At 46.4% G+C, this 14,253-nt stretch overlaps 1 protein-coding gene across 1 annotated transcript in view; it reads left to right on the forward strand.

Annotated features, from left to right (window-relative positions):
* Window positions 1–14,253, forward strand: part of SYNDIG1 (synapse differentiation inducing 1) — an 83,097-nt gene that overhangs the window by 18,913 nt on the left and 49,931 nt on the right. The window contains exon 3 of the mRNA XM_075497466.1: window positions 10,545–10,682. Within this exon, the coding sequence (XP_075353581.1) occupies window positions 10,545–10,682 (138 nt within the window). The remainder of the gene's footprint in view (window positions 1–10,544; window positions 10,683–14,253) is intronic.

The following is a 14,253-nucleotide window of genomic DNA, read 5'->3' on the forward strand; positions in this document are numbered from 1 at the left end:
ATGAGAAAGAGAGCACCTGAATCACACAGCATGAGTCTGGCCCACTAGAAAGCTTTTTTTTCCACCAGTTACTGACAATAAGTAAATCCTTTTTTAAATTACTAATAGACCCGAAGTGGGGTGGAAAGGGTTAGCACCAGGACTGGGAGCAGAAGTTGAAAGGAGCACAGTGAGAGAGGGTGATACAGCAGAGGTGCAACGTTTTGCTTCCCCACTGTGAGAGCCTTGAAGGATTTGATTCCGCCATCAAGGATGCACAGCACGTTGCTGAGTATCTTGCCACATTGACTGTCATGCCACAGGTCATCAAGGGATGGGAGCTGCATAGTGTAAGAGCAGATCAGGGTTCAGTTCTTGTAAGGGTTTTTTGTTGTAAGATATCTGCTTTGGCACTTCTTTCTGGGAGAAAACTCTAAAAATAGCCCCTTTTTGCAAACATTAGCAGAGAGGGGAGCTTTGTGCAGAAGAGCTGTTGTTTCTGGAAACCTGAGGGCTACCGCCTGTTCTCCATGTGTCAGGGCAGGGCAAGTGGATTCCCAAGTCAGGCATCTCAGTAAAATGCCTTCTGGGAGGCAGAACAACTCTCAGGTTGTGAGTTGTTTCTCTTCCCCCATGTCTCTCTGGCACTGCCTGTCTTATTGCAGAGTGCCTGCCTAGGGGTTTTCAGGACTGGGTATTTAGTTTCTTAGAAATGCAGAAAAATATAACTCATCCCTTTGTAGTGACCCCCTCCATGCAATACTTGCAAGAGTCCAGGGACACATACAGAAAATAGCTTTACTGCTAGTCAGTGTGTTTCTGGCAGGGTTTCATTTTTGAAGAGAGTTGGGCGCTTGGTAACTAGAAAGGTTGTTGTTCTCTTGCAGAAAACTTTGCCGAAAAGAAAGTTTCTGAAAAAACCCAGCTATTTTCACTGACAGGTATTTGGTTTTGGTTTGAAGAGCTGACCCAGCCAGTCTGCAGGGGTTGCTGCTCTGTTACCTGTCATCCCCTTCAGGATGGATCTACCAGCTCAGCAATGTCTCTGACAAGTTGCCTAGAAGGAGGCACCTTCTTCCCTCCCCAAGCCCGGGGACTCTGAAGAACCTGGGAGATGTAGCAGAGGAGCAGGAGACATCCTAAGCAGGGGTCCTGCACATTGCTGCAACAATGTGGACGTGTTTAACTTTTTTTTTTTTTCACTAGCAGCGTTTCTCAGGTCCTGGTGTAATGTTATTCAGACTGCCTACGAAAATCATTATTGTCTGGAGGGAAAAACATTTCTGAAACAGCTCTCATTAGCATATACAGCCCCGCTTTGCTCCAGTAATTACCAGGCATGAAAGCAGAAGGCTGCGCACTCTGTCAAAGCTTTAAACTTCTCTCTTTGGTGCCCATCCCTGAAATCAAATGATTGCCTATTTAGGTATCTCTGGAACGCTTATAAATATCTTATGAGTTCTTTACGCCACAAGTAACGGACAGACAACTTGTCAAATGTGGCGGCAGTGAAATATTACACGAGTTGCTAGCTGAAATACCCTCCTGTTAGAGTTCATGTGTAAATGCAGTGCCATCTTTTATCCAGAAACATCATTTGTCATATTACACTCCTGCTAGTTTTCCTCCTAACCCCTAGATAGATGGCTTATTTAGAGAAACCCAAGCTATTGATGGCAGCAAATTGAATTATTCATATGTATCGCATAAAAGAATACATCTGAGGTCTCTCTTAAAACCCTTTTTCTTTTTCCCAGCAATGTCTGAAACAGGCTCTGAAAACGAAATAAATAGAATGTTCTGGGGAGTGAAAGAAGAAAGGAAATGTAGTGCTTTCAAGCTAAACCTTCCTTCTTTTTTTCCCCTACAAACTGCTGGATGCTGCTGTGAAACTGATCACTTGGATGTGTAGAGACAGAAGGTGGATCCTAAGCCATGTCCTGTTCTATCTAACCCCTCTTCTCAGTGTTCCCAAGCACCTCCTGGCCGTGTCTCTTCTGCAATGTGAAGAGAAGGCCCTGGAGCGGTTTATGCACGTGGAGCCCCACGACATGCATGCTTTCTCTCAATGCTTCCAGCTTGCACAGGCTTGGATGGTCCTGCATTGCGCTGGTAAGACCTGAGCTGCCGTGTTCTCAGCCTTCCCTGGGAGTAGGTATCCAGAAAGCATGTTCGGACACCCCCTTGGGGAGCTGAGCATGGTGGGGTTCCCCTTCCCGAGAGCTCTGCAGCATGGGCGAAGAGGCAGTTTAGTGCAGACATGGGAGGCTGTAGCACAGATGACATCCAAGGCAGGTCTTGCATGCTTTAGGTACTTGTATGGCCATTTCCCTTCAGGATCTTGCACCTTGTTTTCACTAATGAATTCACTAGGCATCGCAGCGCTCTTGTGAGGTGGGAAAACAGTATTTTCTCCATTCTGCACCTGGGGAACTGAAGAAAATGGTGCAATAAATGTCTTGCCCAAGCTCACCTAGGGAAGTGTTGTGGATCTGGGAATGTCATTTTGGTTTCTTTTGTCCTGTGGCACATGCTTAGGAGAACACAGGGACATGGGATAAGGTCACAGGGAAATAAGGAGGCATTTGGGCTCTTAGACCCATACAAGTTTGTCGATTGTGTTAGTTTCTCTTGGGTACTCAGGTGGCATGCCAGTGGAGAAGAACTCTGGAATGATGGCACAAAACTGACTGGCAAAATGGTGGCAGATGCATTTCAATGTAAATAAATGGAAACTAGTACATTTATGGAAAAATAATATAATCCATGTGAACTCAAGGCTGAGCCTGTAACTGTGAGCTACAACTCAGGAAAGAGACTGGAGAAATCATTGTCGTGCTGTGAAGTCCCACAGAACAGTGTGCAGGGCAAGCCAATAAGTCAACAAAATGTTGGGTATCTTAAAGAGCGGTGTTGAGAACGAGACAGAGTGCTGGCAGCATTTTGCCACTGTGTTAAAGCTCGGTTCAATCCACTTTCTTAATTGGGGTGGGTGACTGTGGTCCCCACTTCTTAAGGACATTGTGGAGATAGAAAAAGGCAAAGAAAATGATCAAGTGGAAGTAGCAGCCTCCTTACAAGGAGCGGTGAAAAAGGTTGGGACTCTCCATTTTGTAGAGGAGGTGGCCAAAGGGCGTATGAGCCAGTTGCACAAGAGCATGAAGGTGGAGGATGAGGTGAATGCAGACCCCCCATTCAGCGAACCTGCAATATTAGAGGGGACACTTGAGGGAGCTAGTAAGAGGTTGGCTTAACACAGATAGCAGAAAATCGTTGTTCACACACGGGGTAGTGAACATTTGGTGACTTGCTGTCACCACAGGTTATGGCGGATCAGCAAGTTCAAAAGGGATTAGACAGATTCATGGATGAGGAATCCATAAACAGATATTAAAAGGAATTGGCAAAGCTTTTCTTTCTAATACCTCTTACACAACAGTTGTGGGTGCTGAGGGAGCACAAGGGATGGACTGCAAAGTGTCCAGGTTTATGTCATGTCCTGCTGCTGCTGTCAGAGGTAGAGCATGGGGCTCAATGAGCCGTTGGTGACCCCATAGGACACAGATTATGTCCCTGGATTCCTTCACATTATTAACAGGTTACAAGAGTGATTACACTTCATTTGCATTTGATTTATTTTTCTCCATTAAAGGAGAAGCCACTGGAGTCTGGAGATACTGAGCCCTGCCAAGGGATATTAACCTTCATTAGCCAGCCCTAGGTGAAGGGAGCATGGCTGGGAAGTCACCTTCAGCAGTCTCCAAGTGCCCTCCTATGAATCTTGTTAATAGCAGCCAGGGCCCAGAGCGATTCCCTTTCTCATCATCACTTCCCTGAGTTTTCAGACTGATGCTATGCAGTGAGGTCCCTAGGCTCTAGCCTGTAAGTGGCAGGAGCTCTGGATGAGCTGCACACTGTCATTTGCAGAAGATGGGGATGTGGCACACTTCTTTGAGGACTGCACCACAAAGGAAGCTGTGTCAGCTCTGAAGCAAAAAGAGGACAATCGTGAAGGGCCACCCCTTCCCTTGCCCCAGCTTGAGTGGTGTACTGCTACTCTTCCTGCTGAAGTGGCTCAGTGAAGAGGGGTATCTCCCTAATCTTCCTCAACAGGCAGTGTTGAGACCATCTGCTCTGCAGGGACCACCTGCTCTGCTCCTCCTGGCAGGAACCTCTGTGTCTGCAGACTGGGGGGGTCTTCCTCTCCCTGTGTGGGAGCCCTAAAGTCATGCCCCATGCCACAAAGAATAACATTGATGAAGTGCATTGCATTCACCGCATCTTCACCCTTCTCAACAGCTGATAGCATAAGCTGCTGAGAGCCACTTCTCTGTGGTGGCTGCTGGCCCACCTGCAAAGGCGTGAGTGTGCCACGATACACACGTGCCTTCCCCATGAATTCAAAGGGTTGTTGTGAACCCCTGTCACTCACGCAAAGATTAGGGATATTTACTTTATGGCTGTGATGACTGGTCTCCCAGAGAAAGAGTGATTTAGGAGACTAAAACAGCTGGCCTGTTTTAGTATGGATCTGTTTATTGCTGTCTGCAGAAATCCTCTTCCAGTGGCAATGTGTTGAATGCAAGTTACTGATGAGCTGTAGGCAGACTGGCTGTGGCTGTCTAGAAAACATCACAAGGGAGATGATCAAAATCCAGGGGGACAGGAGGAAGAATGGGCTTGGACAGGTGCATTCAGGGTTTTTTGCCCCTGATGCGTTTTGGTTTTGCAAGGTTGTATATGAAAAGCTTTCCAAGCAAGGAGAGACCTCTGTGAGCCCATTCTGCAAGGCTGGCTGCTCGACTGACAAGGCAATTTAGACTGGGAGTTGGGGAAACAAGAGGGGCTGGACCAGGTCAGGGTTAGTGGATTATGGATCATTTAAATACCTTTAAAATTGAAGGGGAGCAACTGCAAAACTCAAAATGGTAAAAAGATATAACTAAACAGGCAAAAGAAAATAAATAAATAATACATCACCAGGACAAAGAATCCACGATGGCAACAGGTTTTAGAGACATCATCTCTTAAGTAAGCATCAGCCAGATGCTGCTCAGTGACGAGTAAGTGTGTTGAGGCAGAGCAGTGATAAACTACAGCCCGTGGTGGGAGAGCTACCATCCAGCTTGCTGCCTTTGACGTCTGCTGCATTTAGGTGAAGTCAGACTGCTTGCAGAAGAGCAAAGGGATGCAGAGTGCTGGTCAGAATAGGGCATCATGTTTAACTGCATTATTGAAACAGGCATTGTGTGGAGGGAAACAGAGCACATATTATCTTACAGTTGCATCATGTGTTGGTCTTTGTCAAAAACGGACCACTGGACCATCTGGATTTGAAGCAGATCCCACAGGGCCATACTAGAAATTAGTTTTGTATGCAGTGTGTGCGTGTTGCTGAATTGTTGCTTTGAAGGAAAAAAGGAGTAATAAGGGCTGTTTCCTGAATATCCATCAAAGGTTGCTGGCAGCTGTGGATCACAGCAGACCTTGTTGTCTGACTTCTCTAGTGTGCCTAGCATTTTAATACTGGAAGGGACTAAGTGACCATCAAGTCCAGCCTCCGGTATGCCGCAGGCAGCCCATGGCAGGTTATCTGCAGAGCCGCTGTTCAATCATAATATCTCGGTTGAGGTAAAGCACATAGCTTTCAGGGATAGCTAGCCTCAATTTAAGAAAGGGCTTCATGTAATAGAAAATCCAGTACAACTGCAGAAAGGTGTTCATCACCATCTCTGTTAAAAATCTGCACCTTGTGTCCGCTCTTCATCTGTTCTCCTTTCAGTCACGGGTTTCTTCTGCTTTTATGCCAAATGAAAGAGCTGTCTCTGATCAGAAATCACCTACTCATGCAGGCACTTACAGACTGTGATGAAATTGCATCTTAAATTTATCTTACAAGTGAAGTTGGCTTCTTACTTTCTTCCTGTGTAGATGATTTTCTGCGGCATGACGCATGTACCTGCCTTCTGATTCCTGATTTCTCCAACATACTTGGGAAATGGTGGTACCAGAACTGGACCCATTATGTACGTGTCTGTAGTACTGTACTGTTCCTTCGCTCTCCATGGATCACGTTTGTTCCTCCTGTGGTGCATCACAGAGGTTTATTTTCAGCTTGCTCTTGACTGAACACTCTGGTCTAGTGGTCCTTCTCGGGATTGCTGCCTTGTGAAACACAGTTCAAAGTGCACACCCCACATTCAGATCTGTGTACAGCCAGCCTTGCTCTTGTGCCAGGTGATTCCTGCTCCCAAGCCATGGTCCTTTCAGGAACGGGGTGTCTACATGATTCAGTATCCCATCTTAAATATCCTCTTCTCTCTCCCCTCCCTTCTGCGCTCATTTGCTGAGGAAGCATTACGATCAACTGAAGCAGCTGGTTGAATTTCACGGACTAAAATTCATTGAAGTTTCAGCTTCATTCTATCAGTCTCCAGGGTGGCCATGTTTGTGGTTATGTTCAAGGCTGACTTCTTGCACAGGTCATTTGGGAAGTGTCAGAAGCAGTCCCCTTGAATACAGAGGTCAAGGTTCCCTGTTGGATTGCCTAGCATCCAAATTTCAGGTGCTGCGAAATCCCATGCACTCCGTGTCTGGGAAGTAGACACCTCCCTTAACCCAACAAAGTTCATTTCTCCTCTTCATCTTTTGTCACATCCACAGTTTCTGCAGAAGTCCAGTTTATATCCTGCCCACATCGGTTGTGCCTAATCCGTTTTAGGGCTGCAGAGATGTGCACCAGTGAAAAACATGCGTAAATAAGACAGAGTTGAAGAGCTTGTGTGGGGGCATCTCAGCTGGTTCACCCAGCGAAAGCCTTCCCTCCGATAGTGTCATCTAGTCCTCTGGGGAAACAGGTCATCGTCTTCAGGTCCTTTTCCTGCAGGGTGGGAAGGGAAGGGAAGGGAAGGGAAGGGAAGGGAAGGGAAGGGAAGGGAAGGGAAGGGAAGGGAAGGGAAGGGAAGGGAAGGGAAGGGAAGGAAAGGAAAGGAAAGGAAAGGAAAGGAAAGGAAAGGAAAGGAAAGGAAAGGAAAGGAAAGGAAAGGAAAGGAAAGGAAAGGAAAGGAAAGGAAAGGAAAGGAAAGGAAAGGAAAGGAAAGGAAAGGAAAGGAAAGGAGCTGCTTGCCTTCTTTGTCATTCACTGTAATCCAACATTCATCTGGGCAGGGCACTGTACTTTCTGCAGGAATTCATACGCTGGTGAGATGTCCTCTGGGGCCTGATCTCCTGGTAACTCCAGTCTTGCCTGCGCTCCTGAGGTCATCTCTTCCTCCTAACAGCCACAAACAGGCTTGTGGATAAACTGAGACTGAGATTGCTTTATCCTGTGCTGTCTTCTCAGCTGAACTCCAAGTGTGTTGGTGAGGGACATGCAGCAGTAGTCAGCGAGGGCGAGGAGGGTTGTTGTCATTGCAATAACTGCTTTTGTGACAAAGGATCCATTGGAAGCAGGAAATCCCCACTGTGTGCTTAGTAATTTCAGAGATGTGTCATTTCTGCTACGGGGCCATTTGCACAGGTATCTGTTCTCACAGCAGCACCTTGCATGGGCTGCAGAGAGCTCAGCTCACTTGGCAAGGGGAAGGACTGTGGACCTTGCTGAGATTACATCTTTCACGTTAAAGCACAAAGATGTGTCTCCAAGACAGAGCCTGACTTGCAGTGGAAAGGCGCCGCCTTCTGTAAATATTCTCTGTGCGTTGTGGTTAGAAGTGGTTGTGCAATTGCAGTGGAAACTGCTGGAACCAGATATCATGTCTGAAAAGGAGTTAATTCCTCAACATCCTGAAGAGACTGTCATCTGCTGCTGCTGCTGTTCCTTGGCACCCTGTGATCCTCCTGTCTCTTGTCACTTAGGTGGTTGCAGCTGCATCAGGATGTATTTTTGCCTTGTTTCATCCTAAGATTTTTCTAGCATCATGAAGACAGCGATGTTGTCTGACTGACAGGATAGAAGAGCTCTTTTCAAAGAGGATAACTCGATTGTGTCTTTACCACCTCAGCAAAGAGCCTGGAGTAACTGGGAGTTGTTAGGAGAGTAACGATTAGGGATCTTTGCTCTGCTGATGAATGGAACATCTCAACCAAGAAAGGGATGCTCTTTGCCAGGTATTTTTTTTAATGGTTGCAGAAGTTCTCTTTTGATTGCTTATTATTTGGTTGGAGGATGCACTGGTGGTACACCTGTAGAAAGAAAAACCTGATAGTTTGATATTTCAGATTGCTTAAACTCATCTAGCTTAACATTAAATAAAGAAAAGTTTGTCTGTGCAGTCTTGCTTACCACCCAAACCTTGAAAATTAATTAGTTATGCTATTCCCTAACTTCTGCAGGAATTAAAAGCTTTCAATCATATTAGTGAAATTATGATGTAATTGTGAAAAGTTCTATGTAAACTTATAAAGAGACTGTTAAACATGAAAGGAGCAGTGCTGTGGACAAGAATATTAGTGATTATGCAGGATTAGTCTGCTAACCCAAAGCGACTGTAATTGGTGAAAGTAATTCTGACTTCTCAGCACCCCTAACATCCAGCTCCTCCAGTGTCAGGGTGCAGCTCTTGCAGAACCAGGAACAAGTGAAGACAGCCAGCTAGGTAGCCAAATTGTCAAAAGCTTCCCAATGTGAGAAAGGTTTCTGGATAGGGACGATCTCTCGGTAAGTTCAGGACTGGGTATCGTGTTGTAAGAGAGAGAACATTAGGGAGGAAGGTTTGCTTGGAGAAATGAGTGTTTAGGTGGAGGGCGTAGGAGGTACCTTTTGCTGTTGGATTTCTTTCTGTGATTTATGACCCCCCCCCCCGGTTCATATCTGCACTACATAGTCAGGACTTTCTGATCAGAATTATTCTGTCACTCTTGGTGATTGACAGTCAGGTCATCTGATCCAGTGTGTACTACAGGGACTTTGTCCATCAAAATGGCATTCACAGTATAACTCTACTGTTCAATTAGTATGAGCCTATAGTGACTTAAATCTTCCCCAGTAAGGGTTTTTATGTTAGCATAACTTAGAAAACTTCCGCAATTATCCTCTTGCAATCTAACAGCTACCTCTCCAGTCGGCATGGAAGCTCTCTGAGATGTCGCGACACCACCACCCTGAGAATGGTTAGCTTTGCAGGACCCTTCTTGCACCAAAGCTGTAACTCCAAAGCCTGGAATAACCACAATCTCAGTGCCTGTTGTTGCACTCCCTGCAGGCGCGGATGAAGCCACCAGAGAGCAGGCTCTCTTCCGCTCCTGCTCTGCTGGAGAATTGTACTCGCTCAGCAGTGGGGCAGTCAGGTCCCTGTGGACCAGTCCTAGTAATCACCGTGAAAGAAACTTTTGCTAGGTCAGGGATGCTGCAGCGTGACCATGCGGCATCTAAGAAACGTGCCTGGGCAGGTGCTTCTGCCTACACACTGTAAATCTGGCAGCATCCCATTGCTGCTGGAGCAACTCATGCCTTTTTCTCTTTCAGCTTTTGCTACCTTGGTTCCTTATGCTTAGGTTTGCACCACATTTGTCACCTTGTCCCTATAGGGTAATGTCTGGCTGACATAATGTCTGGCTGACATTCTCCTGGCCACCTGAGCAGTGACCTTCCAGAAGACTGGCTTTTGAGTTGGGAGATGCAGAGCAACCAATGCTTACAGCTCCTTCTGCATTAGATATGTGGCATTACGTTTCCAAAGTGCCAACTCACCCGGGTTCACCCTGGTTCATCTGGCTAGAGAGTTGCTTTCTTTCGGTCATGAAAGATGAACATGTAAAATGTGCCCTTTTCAGCTCCCTGCAGTGATTTCCAAAATCTCTTGTCATTTCTCGTGTCTTGCTTTCAAGTTCATGCAATAGTGATGGAGGCTGTGACATAGTTGGGGAATGGAGATTCCCCTGGTGTTCATAAGGAGGACACCTGCTAGCCAGTGCTGTGCATGCAGTAGGAGAGAAACACAGGGCTGACTTCGTGACGCTGGCTGGGGTGGCTTCCCCAGGCATTGGTGCTGACAGGGCAGCCACAGTCCCAGCCCGCAACATGCAGAGATAACCCTGCCTCTGAGCTGTGCTCCCACTTCTCTCCTGTTTGATTTTGGTGCAGACGTAAGGGTTCGGGTCTCTCAGCCTCCCTTCAGGGTGCTGCTAAAACAGGGGGTTAGTGCCCCAGTGAGCCTTTCAGCAGGGCAGGGAGGGAGATGTGCCACGGCCACAGTCCCAATCCTGAAGTCCTGAAGGATGCCACCGACTGCTGTGGACGCTGCAGGAGGGCAGGCTAACTCCTGTGGTCCCGTCGCTGTGGAGCCACAGCAGGGCAGAATGGGTGCAAGGGCCCTGATGAGTGGGGTACAACTGCCCCCAGAGCTGGCCCTGTCTAGAGACCCCTGCATGGTAGAGACCCCAGGGTGGGTCACCAGAAGCCTTCCACCATGAGTGCTGGAGGCCTGTCTTGATGTTGAGGAATTGCCCTGGCGTGACTGGGGAGAGTTTATGGGCAGATGATCACAGCCTTGGCCCACGACAGAGGAGAAATAATGATACCATTAACCAGCACCTCTACATTTCTCTCTCCCTTGCTATTCCAGAGCGATTACTCAAGTGACACCGAAAGCGAAGACAATTTCCTGATGATGCCACCAAGAGATCATCTTGGCCTCACTGTGTTCTCCATGCTCTGCTGCTTCTGGCCATTGGGAATTGCTGCCTTTTACCTGTCTCATGAGGTAATCTTAAAACGTCTCCTGCTAATTCAGTTTTGCATCCACGGAGTAGCCATCACCCCACACCAGCAAGGAAAGTTCACCAAGACATTGGTGAGACAAGACATGTGGGCAAGACATTGTCCAGGGTAGTGGGAGGTGGTTAAACAGGGTAGTGTGTTTAGACACCTTGATATGTCTCTGTGATAGTGGTGGTTGTCTTGTGAGGTATTTTACTGAGGGAGGAGTCTACAAAATATTTTACGTTTTAGTTGGCAATGGTCAGGTTCCATGTCAGGTTATACAGTGTCCAGGTAGGGATTTTCTGTGGACATGACTTTTGAGTGGAAAACACCCTTGCTATCTCAAACATGTGGATTTCCCATTGGGAAAACTGATCTATTGGTTCCCAAGCTGATCATCTGGAAAAGCAAACCAGGTAAAATCCTTCCAAGAGCAGAAAAATAATGTCTGTTCTGCAGAAGCGAATTTGCTTTCCAGGAACCGTTTCCTTTCCCCCTGAAAAATTGCTCAGTCTGTTCTTCTTGTCCAATTTTAATATGGAAATATTTTTTACCAGAGGAGTGACAGTGTTCTGGTTTGTTTCCTTCATGAGACGGGCAGCTGGTTTCCAGCCTGTGCCTAACAATCACCTCATGCCCCATCATTTGTTTCGACAAGTATGTCTTCATAAGTGCCTGCAGAGTAATTATTGAGTTTCCCAGCATGGCAGATAATGTAACGTGACAGAAAAGGAGTCACGCTGGAAGTCTCATCAGTGACTGCAAGGAAACGTTCGCTTATATTTCTATCTGCTGGTGGTAGCAATGCCTATCGCAAACTACAGTCTGTACTCCACAGCACCAAAATCATTCACCCTCTCGCCTGTCTTTCTGATTTGCCTGCTCTAAACATCTACCAGCGCTGGGTATTTGTCAAGACAGAGCAGGCACTGCAGATCTGAAGAATCCTAGTCTACAATATCAAAGAAAGAGACACAGCACTACTATTTTTTGCTTTAAATGAAGTGTCTGTCATTGAACTTGGAAGCCTCTGAGACAATTAAAGTTTGTCCAGTGGAAAATAACAAGTTTCCTTGTTTGAGTGCTATTGATTTCTCCAGTTTGGGTCAAGGGATTTGCCTGATGATGATGACAGCAAAAAGTAAAGCATCGGGTGGGATCCGCACGTGCTTTAGTATCCTGCTGTTTGGTCCTTCAGGCAGAGCTATTCGTCAGCAGTTTCAATGGCCACATCTCTTCATATGCATGGACTAGGCAGGATTTTTCACCAAGGCTGCAGCCAAGGAAGGGTTGAGAGTTTGTCACTATTAGCAGTGTGTTTGTTCTGGGCTGGGGAAAAGAGTGCATTCATTAATTTCCTGCAGTAGCGTTCCTTCAGGAGGCCTGGGGATTGCTGGCTAGTTTTATCTAAGCAATGACAGCACAGCACAGTCCAACAAATGCAAAATAAACAACATAATTAAGTACTGAAAAGCAGTAAGCCTGAGAAGCTAAACGTGCCGAGAGCCAGTGTACGAAGGACAGGGCATCCACAATAGCTGTGAACTGATCCCAGGGGCCGGCATGAATCCATAAGACCCTACTACCTTGACAGCAGCATAAGGAAGGTGGAAAAGTTCACAGAAAGGCAGCGAAAGATACTGTGCTGAAGGATTTAGGCCCTGGAAAATGGAAACTTGGGTGTTGGTTTGGTTTAGCACAACGATGGGGAACTGCTGAATGTGACTGCCTAAAACTAGGAGCTGTCAGCAAGAAAGGTCAGGCAGGTGCTTTGCTTTGATGGGGCCGAGAGGCAGTAAATTAATCTGTGTTAATTGACCCCTTGGATTCACCAAGGCAAGCTGTGGCTAAATCCAGCCAGAGGAAGGACTGTGCTTCTGAGGAGTTTTGACTTCTGCTTTTTGTTTTCGCATTGGAAGTAGAAATTTTTTCTTCTCTCCCCACTAAAAAATGGTAATAATAATAACACCACCCCTGCATGCTCCTTTCCTCCCATCTCTCCTCTTAGCTCCCTCCTACAGCTGAATCAGCTGAGAACTCCTTTCCCAAATCTCTCGCAGAAAGATGTTCAAGTCCCTGCTCGTCCCAGTCCAGCACAGGCACGTCAGTCTGTCCGCTCCCCGAGTTCCCAGGCAGGCACCTTCGCTGCCTGCCTTCCCCTCCAGCAGGTCCGTCATGGCCCTGAGAAACCACCAGCCTTCACTGAAACTGGCACTTCTGCAAAACCCCACATCCAACAAATTGGCATTTTCCAGGGGAAAAATTAAGCTCAAATTAAGGCCAAAACCTTCTATGGCTGAGAACTGGCTATAATAGCTGGTATAAAAACCAAAATCCTGCAGCTAGCTAAGCTAATACTGACAGTGGTATCAGTTCATACTTATGCTTATGGAGCATAAACCATTCAGAATGATGTTTTATATGTGAGATAGTAAAACATTATGTCCTATTAGTATGTGATTTCTATTTATATAGGTCTTTTAACTTAAACTTCTGAATAACATTTGAGATCTCTTGTAATACAAAAGGGTAGTCTAACATTCCCCGTCCTTTGTCAAAAGTCAGAACTATAACTAAAGATCAAAACTTGGCACTTGAATTCAAACCTTTTTTGCAGTTGCTTGAGCTCTTGAAAATTTCATGTTTTCAAAAGTCTCCCGGGTAGCTCTACTAAAAAGGCCCAGTCTGGGAAAAAATTGTAACATGTAGGAACTTCAAAGGTGGTGGATGAATTCTTTGTGCCAGAGTTTAGCACTTGTGGTGAACTTTCTTTAAAAACCTGGTCTCCTTTAGGTGTGCAATACATTTACAGATGAAGGCCTGATTTGCAGAAGATACATTTGCAGTGCAGCTCAGTCCAAAGGGACAGGTGCTCTCAGTTTATTCCTGCAGCACCTGGCAGTACATTTATGCCGTATATGTCTATGTCATGGTGCAAAAGAATTATGCAAGGATCAATGTTGTAAGGTTTCAGAGATGCTCTTTACAAATAGGAAGATTATTTTTCCCTGTGCTCCATAAAAGCAATGTCCTTCCTTGCAGGGACCATTTCTGCTCTGTGTGGGACTTAGTTTTTGCACCAAGGTTCTTGCCAATCTGCTGCTGACTTAGGGCTTCTTGGAGGCCATCTGTATCGAACAACGCAGCTGTGCAGGGTCTGCCTGCATGGTGGAAACGAAGATGTGCATCACGTTTAGCTGAGACAGCAGGGAGGAGCAGTGGATTCAGAAATGCGCTCTATGAAAGCAAAAGCAGTTCCTTTCCATTGGGATATCTGCTTTTCACGAGTAGGGCATCACCTGGTGATCTTCCTATCCCAAGCAGCGCCGAGAGTCGCTGCTTTTCATCTTCCCTCAGTAAAACAGAGAGCCTGAGGCCATCACTGTGTTGTATACTTGCTCATTTACTTGCTTCTGTTTTGATCTGTGTTTTCCTTCCCACAAGAGACTTTCACCCACTGCTTGTGGCTGCTAAGTTCTGCTCTGTCTCTCAGCTACCAGTAAATCGCTGTCAGGACCAGACCATTTTCTTCCCATGTATCCTGTCTTCCATCATGCTTGCTTCTTCGGACC

The sequence above is a fragment of the Mycteria americana genome, chromosome 3 (genome assembly GCF_035582795.1).
Source record: "Mycteria americana isolate JAX WOST 10 ecotype Jacksonville Zoo and Gardens chromosome 3, USCA_MyAme_1.0, whole genome shotgun sequence".
Taxonomy (NCBI): Eukaryota; Metazoa; Chordata; class Aves; order Ciconiiformes; family Ciconiidae; genus Mycteria; species Mycteria americana.